Source organism: Pecten maximus, chromosome 14, assembly GCF_902652985.1.
Source record: "Pecten maximus chromosome 14, xPecMax1.1, whole genome shotgun sequence".
Classification (NCBI taxonomy): Eukaryota; Metazoa; Mollusca; class Bivalvia; order Pectinida; family Pectinidae; genus Pecten; species Pecten maximus.
Window position 1 is genome coordinate 23,822,446 of NC_047028.1, and position 11,395 is coordinate 23,833,840.

The 11,395-nt window shown below is 31.9% G+C and overlaps 1 protein-coding gene across 1 annotated transcript; it reads right to left on the reverse strand.

The window, feature by feature from the left end:
* Positions 1 to 6,431: 6,431 nt before the first annotated feature.
* Positions 6,432 to 8,797, reverse strand: LOC117341818. The gene is made up of 5 exons (XM_033903680.1): positions 8,688 to 8,797; positions 8,443 to 8,510; positions 8,067 to 8,317; positions 6,833 to 6,951; positions 6,432 to 6,503 (listed from the first exon to the last, which is right to left on the reverse strand). The coding sequence occupies exons 1-5, from the start codon at positions 8,790 to 8,792 to the stop codon at positions 6,432 to 6,434; spliced, it is 615 nt and encodes a 204-aa protein (XP_033759571.1). The 5' UTR covers positions 8,793 to 8,797.
* Between the last annotated feature and the right edge of the window lie 2,598 nt (positions 8,798 to 11,395).

Here is an 11,395-nt window from a genome sequence, read left to right on the forward strand (position 1 = left end):
TAAAATGATCGACGCTGAATCCCCAAAGGTGTTTAAACATCAGAGAAAACTGGCCCTTACTGCTTTTTCCCTTATCTGGTGGACTGAAACAACCAAGATTGCATCATTGCTGTCAGTGGCCTATAATATACCTAATTTTATTTAGTGGCATTTCATTCTGGAGGCCTACAACTGACATACGTTTATTTAATGGCATTATTTTTGGACTAATCAAATGCGGCAACAATTGAATCAAAATGAAAAAAAAATATGAATATAGGAACGTTAGTTTCCCCTTTCCCCCCTAGAATCAAAACATTCTTTATATTTTTAAGTTTTGTAAGTATCAGTAAACCTGATTAAACGGTACACAATTCAAAGAGCTTATCGTATTAGTTAGTACATATATACGTATTACAGTTCATATACAAATATATAATTTTTAAAAAATGATGTCCATACATATATTATATTTAAATACGAGACTTTACATGTACATGCGCAGCACTGTATGTTATAGAGTTTAGATATATAGGCCTATATCAGAGACCTATATCAATTATTCTGATGTTAATATTTTTGAAAAGTATAAGTTCAAAGAACTGTTCAAAAGAACTTATTTTATGTTGTCATGTATGACATGTTATCAATTGATAGTCCTAAACGAGTACATATTTCTATACGTTTGTATTTTTAAAAAAAATCAGTATAAGTAGCGTTTGAGATGGCCGTATATAAAACCATTTGGTTTTGAGAAAACCCTTCCCGGATTATTAGCTACACATGCGGGTATAGAGAGAAAGAATCGGGAAAAAGTTCCAAGATGACAAATTGTTATGTATATATACGGTAAAGATGAGTCAGTTTTCGTTAGATGTCAAATATATCATAAGAACTTATTATTGTAGTACACAATGTATTTGTTTTCATTTTGAGATGCCCCCGTGTGTATATTTCAGAATAGGGTTTTGTACTCCAAAATATGCACACATTGGAGCAAAAGTTTAATTTATTATGAAAACAGAAGTTAGATGCATATAATGTAAAATATGGCTATATTCTTTTTATTTAGTACATGCCAATTATATCACAAGTTATTTCCTATGCAATATGCAATATATCGATTATCATTTTGAGATGCCCCCATGTGTAAATGTCAGAATAGCGTATTGTAATTTAAAATATGTACACATGGGAGCAAAAGTGTAATTAACTATTAAATTTATAAGTTATATTAATAAATTACGGAATTTATTTTTACACTTGGTCATATCAGCAAAGTTTAGTCGTATTTTTCGTTGAGACACTCCCTTCCGGCGCGGGCAGTCAACCGGTAATGTCATGACACTGTACTATGAAGTAATGTTTGTGATATAATGTTGATGGTAAACGCTTTATAAGAATAAAAGATGTTGCTTTGTCAAAACACCTGTTAAATATATTAGCTAAAATCGTGTTATTTTTTATTTATTTAGTTATTATTATTTTTTAACAAGTCCGGATAAAATACCCGTCTGTTTTATATAATAGTAATGTACTTCCGGTAAATATTGGCTTCCTGTCTGGTACGGATGAAGAATGGCTTTGAGTGCGAGTTAGCAGTAGTTGATTTCCAAGTAACCACCAATGTTTTGTTTTACATTATCTTTCTTCTTTTGTCTGTCTTTCACCTTTTCAGCTATCCCTTCTTCTACGATGGTAAACCTTAACGTCCACACGCTAATGTTAGCATTGGCAAACATGTATGATACAGTTGGCCCACAGGGGTTTGTAGTGAGTAGTAGTGGAGGTAGCAGTGGTCCGGGCTCGAGATCAATATTAAAATAAAATTGTATATTGGTCTTGAGTCTGGATTGTTGCTATTTTCATTATTATTCATTGCAGGCCCCTGTGGGTAACCTTTGTATAGTTAACTTTTATGAGCATAACAGATGAGTGATTTAGAAATTTAACAGCTAATTGTCAGGGCCTGGGGGAATATATTAAGAGAAAGGATACATTTTCCTATCTAAGGTCTACAAATTATAACATATATTGCTTACAGGATACACACTTCACAGAGGGAAAAAAATATTATACGTAGTGAATGGGGCTATGACTGTTCCTTTAAATCTTTTAGATCAAATGCCAGAGGAGTTGCAATTTTATTCAATAATATCTTTGAATTTAAAGTAAATAAAATTAAAAAAGATATGACAGGGAACTTTCTAGTTATTTCAGTTGAGTTGAAAAATACGAAATACACAATTATAACAATTTATGGTCCAAATTCAAATGAACCAGAGTTCTACAACATTATTAGTGAAACCATTGATAGTTTTGGAAATGATAGGGTAATTATATGTGGAGATTTTAATCTTGTCATCAATCCAGATATAGACTATGATAAAAGCTATAGATCTGTGAACAATCAAAAGGCTAGAGAAAATTTTTTAGAAACTATTTACGATTACAATTTAGTCGATATTTATAGAGAGCAGCACCCAGAAAGCATTAGATACACATGGAGAAAATCAAACCCATTGAAGCAGTCAAGATTAGATTTTTTTTTTAGTTTCCGAAAATTTACTATCACATGTAAAAGACTCTACAATAGAAATAGGTTACCGTTCAGATCACTCGTTTCCAAAAATAACTGTTAAGCTTAATGAATTTAAAAAGGGTAAAGGATTGTGGAAATTTAACAACTCTCTACTATATGACGAAGAATATATAGATGTAGTTAATACCATTATTTTAGAAACAAAAAAACAATATCCTTTACCAGTTTATAATCTTGAAAATATTACTGATATACCTGATTCAGAATTACAGATGACTATTGATGATCAACTTTTTCTTGAGACTTTGTTAATGAATATAAGGGGGAAAACTTATCTCATGCAGTATATAAAAAAAATTACAAAATTTGAATGAAAATATTCTTATATATTCCATTAAAGAGTTAGAACAACAAAATATACTAAATTTAGCAGAAATTGATAATAAGAAAAAGGACCTGGAAGAAATTAGAATAAAAAAGATTAAAGGTTGTATTGTAAGATCCAGGGCTAAATGTGAAGAAGAAGGGGAGAAACCAACCAGTTATTTTTTCAGTTTATAAAACAGAAATTATATATAAAAAATTGTTCCCAAAATTCAGCTTGACAATGGTAAAGTTATAACAAATCAAGAGGAAATCTTACAAGAAATTAGATGTTTTTATGAAAAGCTCTATAGTTCAGATGATAACCTAGAAGACGCAACTCTAGATTCTATACTTGATTTTGAGAATATTCCAAAACTTACCGCTTCAGAGTCTATACAGTTAGAAGGATTGATATCAGAAGAAGAGGCTGGCAGAACTTTGAAAAAATTGAAAAATAACAAAAGCCCTGGATCTGACGGATACACTGTAGATGTTTTTTTAATTTTTCTGGAAGCAGTTAGGTAACTTTATTGTGCGATCTCTAAACTATGGGTATATGAAGGGGGAACTATCTATTACACAACGCCATGGGATAATTACTTGCATTCCAAAAAAGGACAAACCACGTCATTTTATTAAGAATTGGAGACCTATAACACTATTGAACATTATATATAAAATAGCATCAGGGGTAATAGCCAATAGAATTAAGTCAGTTTTAAATAAAATTATTAGCAAGGATCAAACAGGATTTTTGGCGGGGAGGTGCATAGGGGAAAATACTAGGCTTTTATTTGATGTAATGCAATATACAGAAGAAAATTACATCCCAGGAATGGTTTTAATGGTTGACTTTGAAAAAGCTTTCGATTCGGTCTCCTGGAATTTTATAATTAAAGTTTTAAGATTGTTTGGTTTTGGAAACGACATATTAAAATGGGTTAAAATTTTCAATTTTAATGTGGGGGCCACTGTAAATCAAGGGGGAAATCTTTCGTCTTTTTTTCAAAATTAATAGGGGTTGTAGACAGGGCGGCCCGATTGCACCATACATCTTCATTTTATGTGCTGAAATCCTTGCGATTCGATTTAGGAATAATAGGAATATACATGGTGTTAATATTGAAAATACAGATATTTTAATATCGCAATATGCAGATGAAACTTATTTGACCTTAGATGGAACGGAACAGTCTCTGAAAGAATCATTAAAGGAATTGAACATGTTTGCATCTATTTCAGGCTTGAAAATAAATATTGATAAAACAGAGATCATATGGATAGGTAGTAAAAAGTATAGCCAGGAATTTTTTTTACCTGAATATAACTTACAATGGGGGAAAGAGAGGTTTACATTATTAGGAATCGATTTCTGTGTGGATCTACATAAAATGGTTAAAATGAACTTTGATAAAAAAAATAGGGAAAATCCACTTAATCAAATCACTTATGATATCACAATTTAATCATTTATTCATTACACTACCTAACCCAGATGAAAAAACAATAATTCCGTACTTTTTGAAAAGATCTGTTGTAATGCAGGAATATAATAAAGGTGGCTTAAAAATGTTAAATATTCACAATTTTGTTGATTCACTAAAACTTAGCTGGGTAAAAAGATTATATTCATCATCAGGAAAATGGAAATCACTGTTGTCAAAAGCTGTAAATTTAAATAAACTCTTGAAATTCGGAGGAAATCTTATAAATATAAGTCAATAATTATCAAGTAATATATTTTGGAAAGATGTGCTAGGGGCATGGTCAAGACTGGAAAACTGTTATAATATGAAAGTAGTCAAAGGGAGATCACTCATACAAACCCCAGTATGGTACAATAACAATATAAGAATTGGTGGTGAGACTGTTTTTTATTCAAAATGGCATGAAAAGGGTGTTTATCTGATTACTGATTTTTTAAAAGATATCAGATCCAAATCTTTTTTCTCATATGAAGAATTTTCAGTTAGATATAACATTAATACAATTTTTTTGAAATATAATGGAATATTATCTGCCATTAGAAAATATTTACAAAATTTGGTACAAGTGATATTGAATTGTTATATCCTGTGTTGCCAACACATATTTCAGTATTCCTTGGAAATATCAAGAGGGTGAAAAGAATATACGAATTATTGAATACCAAAAATACATTTGAAGCCAAGGGCAAAGAAAAATGTGAAGAACACTTTGAATATAATGATGAAGATTGGATAACTATTTATACTCTTCCTTATCAAATAACTAAAAATTCTAAACTGCAGTGGCTACAATTTAGAATTTCTCATCACATTCTAACAACCAACTCTCTACTGTTTAAAACAAAATTATTAAATAACCCTTTTTGTAACCTTTGCCATTCGAATAGAGAAACAATTGTGCATTTATTTTGGGAGTGTGATGAAGTACCAAATCTTTTGGAAATCTTTGATGAGCTGTTGATTGCATTATACATCCCTTTCACAATAAATAAAAAAAAACTTTGTTATTTGGTAAAATAGATCATAACAACAATCCAGCTTTTAAAGTGGACAATCTAATTATTTTACTGATAAAGCAGTACATTTATAGGTGTAGATGTTTGCATAAATCGCTAAATATTCAATCATTTCTGTATTCTATTGTAGATCACTATAAAATACAGAAATTCATTACCAACAAGAAAAGCCAGGTTACAAAATACAAATTTGTAAATGATTGGAAGAAATGGGAAAAACTAGAACAAATTTTTGGTCAAGACATGTTCATTTCTTACATCCAGTTGAACATTGTTATAATTATTTTCCTCCATCTTCTGTATATAATTTTTAGGTCTATGACCTCAGCCCTGATATGTCAGTAGTGCCTATATCTAGGTTTCGCCATCGTCTCTCCATCCTTCTCTCGCTCTATTTCCCTCTCTCTTTTTCTCTCTCTCTCTTTCATAAACAAAATTGATTTTACAGGAATTTCAATCTTTTCATTTTTTTTTCTTTTCTTCTTTCTTCCTCATTTTTTTTCTGTGCGTGTAAGTGAGTGCATGTGTAAGATTGGTCGTGTATATGTGTATTGTAAGTATATAAAAACTTCTATACGTCTTTGAGTGCTATGTATTTGGCTATTGTTGTGTTCTAACTACATGAGCAGACATGTGAGTAAGTGTATGTGTATAAACTGTTTTGTATGTCATTATATATTTGCAAGTGTGTAAGTAGCCTCTGTAGATGGATATGTGTGACAATATTAAAATGTATAAAAGAAAGAATTCTATGATGTACATCTCGGAGAATGTAAGAGATGTGTGATTTGTTTGTATTCATGTATAAATGATTTTCTTCAAAAACAAAACAAATACAAAAAAAAAAAGTTTTGTAAGTACTTCAATTTGGCTCCTTCTCTTTACTAAAAACCAATAAACCAAGGTCGTCTTTACAAAGACGTCTCAGAACTTGATTCGACATTCATTACTAAATATCATTTGATCCATTTGCTTTATTTATTTATTTACTTTTTTTTGTAATTCTGTCAACAAAAACATTTAATTACAAATTCAATTTACTTACAGGAATCCGGTCATTGTGCACATCTGAAAGGAACCTTTTAAGTCGCTTTGTACATAAAATGTTTCCAACTGAAATAAAAGGATTACAAATAATTAAACATTATGTTAAAGTATTCGTACATAATTTTTGTTTTTAATATCAACTCAGTTAGAATTATTCGAGTTCGATCAATATTGACGTTACGCTGCAAGAAAACTTTAAACTGTTTCCAATTGCCCTGTCATGATAACTGTTCATGTATTCGTAGAGAAGTTATGTTAGTTCAGATTGCTTAGCCTATCTTGTAACATAATTCACGTGCCAGTGCAAACGTTCTTTCTACAGATTTATTAACATATAACAGAACGAATGCACCTGCACCAAAAGACCTGGTAACACAATTGATTCAATGACCTACATTTTTACAGAAGGCGCGTGCCAGTGGGGATGCTCGAGCTGCGTTGATATCCTTGAGGTCGTTGCTGTATGTGAGATTGTATAGATATACAGTCAGTTCTCCTATCATGGTCTGATCAGCTGTCGATAGAAAATTAGATAAATTGTTAAAAATAAATTCACGACGATTGTATAAAGAGCGATAAATGATGATATGATATAGGATAATTATGTGTAATCATGTGATGATGATGAAAGGGTAGATGATTATGTTATGAGTGGTAATATGTTGTAATGTGATGATAATTCTTGCTGTGATACATGTTGTCTTATATGACTGTTTAATTGATTGGTGGACGATGAGAAGGAGGACGTGTAATGTTTGTGTTTGTAATGCAATAGAAGAACGCTGCAGAATAAGATAAAGAAAACATTCCTAACTAGATACTTCCTTAATACCAATAAATATTTCCTGTGGGAAATGGCAAGTGGCAAAACTGGACTAGGATACAAACATAATTTACTAATACATTACTGAAGCAGGTTGTTTTGAAATTCAGGTCTCGCAAATATACGAGAAAGATAGGAAGAGGATCGTTCGGTATTGACATATGTAAATAAAATCTGTTGAAATGTACGAAAATGGAATTTATATCTACAAATAATGGATAATCTTTGTAAAGCACTAGTCAAGAGGTCAAAAAATGATATGATATTGCAAGTCTTTTTTTTAAATCCATCTTTATTGCATATTTGGTGTTCCATCCAATGTTTTAACACAAATAAGTAGTCGCGATCATTCAGTGACATCAGCACAGTAAATAGTGCACATGTTAAGACTGCTCTTCATTATATTAAATTGAATTAGTGACACCACAAGAGTGAATTTGGTTATGCTGCAAATATATCATACTGAAATAACACGAATGTAAAGAAAATTAAACAGGCACCATCAAGGCATAGTTATTAGCTAGGTTATGATACAAATGATAGTTTATTGAATGTGTCGAATGTCTTGAATTCTATTTTATCAAATAAAGATATATTTCAAACATGCAGGGAAACCGCCATGCAAAGAAACCCATATTTCTGTTTTGAAACCTGTAAAGTGAACGTAAAATTTGAATAGAATATAGACATACAGGGATAAAATAAAAATTAAACTTGATAGTCCGGACGTGTAAGATAATGTCAAACTTTAACTATTCCAAAGTTGCCATTGATAAAAACGGAGACATCTTCGCTCAGTTACTTACGAGCAGGGGTACTTGGCGTGGGTTTTATGGTAGTTGTAGAAGCAGGTCCTAGATCGATCCCTACGTCGATTACGTCAACGCTCCCGCCGTCGAAAGGCTCAATTAAAAGTGTTCCGATCATTTTTAATTCGATGTCGTTCACTCGGATCTTTTTGGATTTATCCTTGATCACTTGAATCACATGGTTCTGCATTAGTAGATACCGTTTACCCTTGAATATTACGTGGGTGTTTACAGTAACGGGATTATTTCTGAAATATATCATTAATCAAATATTAATTAAACTTTGTTCAATCAATATGTCCAACAGAAAATGAACAAACATGCAATAAATGTCAAAAGAATGTCATTTTAAAATGATTAAAATGACACTTACCCGAATCCCTGTACCTCACAGTTATAATATCGGCTGCTAAGTAGGCTTGAACGGAAAATATTCGCTATCTATAAATGTAAATAAACACGAATCAAAAATATTATATAAAATTCACGCCTTCAAATATTATCGTAAGAAAATTTAAAATAAGAAACAACATCAGAAGAAAATTAGCGAGAAAACTACTATCATAGAAAATAACATATTTTCAAAAATGTTTTGTCTTGAGGAAATTGAGAACTTACATCTTCACAGAAAGGAAGGGAATGACGGAGGTACTCGTTAGAAAAATTAAAGGCGAGATCATCAGTCCATGTCAGGTTGTACACGCGGACAGTCAGGTTGATCATCACCGCATCTAAACACAAACATATAGTATTGTTTATGCATCTTGGGTCCTGTCACAGACAACAAAGAGAATGTATAGATTGAAAATGGCCACCATACCTGGCATATGGTGACATTTAATATAAATTCTAAACATATTACAATTTAACAATACAAAATTAACATAACATAACACAATCATTAAAAAACGTCTAAAATTAAACATCTCAAAATGACAATGGTAGTCAATTACCACAAAAGCCTGTGAAAAAAATGGCCACCATACATGGCATATGGTGACATTTAATATAAATTCTAAACATATTACAATTTAACAATACAAAATTAACATAGCATAACACAATCATTAAAAAACGTCTAAAAATAAACATCTCAAAATGACAATGGTAGTCAATTACCACAAAAGCCCGTGTGGGGGTTGCCAAACTCCGCCTTACATCAGGTATGTTAAACATCAGCCAATATAGTAAACATAAAATAAGAAGATAAAAGATTCAGGGAAGGAAGTGGGTGGGTTAAGCGTGAGGACCTGTTAAAAACTTCTGAAATAGTTGACACTTCCAATTTCAAAACACTGTAACAATTTTTTTAATGGCGCACATCAGAGGCTGCTACCCATAATTCTTTGCTGCTCCACAGGGGCATTAAAGGGAAATAACTCGTGTATAATTTGTAGCAAAACTTAAACGGAAATTAGGAAACGTGCAGGCCTTCCGATGCATCAATTAAGCTAAGTGCTTAGCTGCCCTTTATGCATCTTGGGTCCTGTCACAGACAACAAAGAGAATGTATAGGTTGAAAATGGCCACCATACATGGCATATGGTGACATTTAATATAAATTCTAAACATATTACAATTTAACAATACAAAATTAACTTAGCATAACACAATCATTAAAAAACGTCTAAAAATAAACATCTCAAAATGACAATGGTAGTCAATTACCACAAAAGCCTGTGTGGGGATCTTTGTAAATATACGTACCCGCCCTCAATGGAAAATAACTATACATTCTCAAGAATTATTCCAAAATAGGTCTCAATTACACAAAGAATGTCTTCTGATGATTTCAGTGTCAAATGATATCTTACATGATGCATGTCATTCAAATCAGCATATTCTACGCGGATTCATACAGTTTGCAAACAAAATTTGTTTCATACCCCGATGAAACTACAAAAACATGACATCAATGCTTAACTAGCCTGAAATAACCAAGAATTGGTAAAACTTTATTATTGTATAAATACTATGAATTATTAGTATAACGTCAAAACAATCGAACGCTAATTCTCTATGATGTTGAGTACCAGTTAGTTCCTTATACATAATACGTACTATTTCTCTTATATGTCAAGGAAACACTGGTTGGAATAAACAGTCCGTTTATGTAAAAGGCAATGATAGCAAAGTATTCATATTTGAGCAGCATGCATGTTCATCAAACAAATAACAACGTATTTGCATGTTATATCCTTTCTCTTTCAGAAAAATGACATTGGCTACTGTAGTTTTGCCTCTCCTCTTGTGTGTAGCGATATTATCTGAGGGATATTTTGCAGAGGTTTCAGGACGTAATGGTCCATCACAACGTGGACACCGATATACAGGGAAAGTATATACCGAGCCTATCAGGGGCGAAATATCCAGGAGGGGCAGGACTGATAGCTGAAACTGTATTTTTATTTGATATAAAGTTATGGAATGTCATCACACGGTTGCTAGTTCATTTAATAAACCATAGCAATTAAAATCAAAATTTGCTTATGAATGTGTGTAATATGGTTTAATGACGTCATAAAAGATTTTAAAAACATGCCTTCATATACTCGCAGATAATGATTAATGATATGAAGAAACATTAGACACTGGTAACAGAATTGTAATTCTGTTTCATTTGATGTAGAAAGTTTGCAATTTGTCATAAGTTGATGTAAACTGAAATGTTATTGATGATTAATAGCGTACCGTATATTTACTGCCGAAATGAAAAATGAACTGAGTCAAACAACTCCTTTGCCAGCTGCTGTATATTTCTATTTGATGTAACAACCATTTTCAGGAAGGAAATCTAACGATAGAATGGGGAGATTAAAATCACTGAGAAAAAAGTTTCATGAAATGACAAAAAGATTGTCTAAACAATTTGGTAATATGAATTAGAAAATGCCGAAACGAGGAAAAACAAATTGGAAAGAAATTCAGGAAGAATAATGTTGCGCCCCATTCTACATGCTACATGCTTTTATGAGATCTATCAATCTCAAATTTAGTAATCGTAACTGCGTCTACAGCTGTTTTAAATAATATGTCTATGGTCACAACACAAATATAAAGTTTTCCAAAAATATTATTAGTGATACATTATCGAACATCTAACAGAACATGAATTAACTGCGTCTACAGCTGTTTTAAATGACGTTCCAAAAATATCGTGCGCACATCGTGCAGTCATCGAGCGCACATTTGTGCGATGTGTGATCCAAACCACACAACTGTGCAATACATACCGCACAGCTATGCGATTGGAACGATTGGTTGATCGATATTACGGATCGCTCAATTTGCGAAATGTGCCAACGAAAACGAGGCCTCAGCTACAG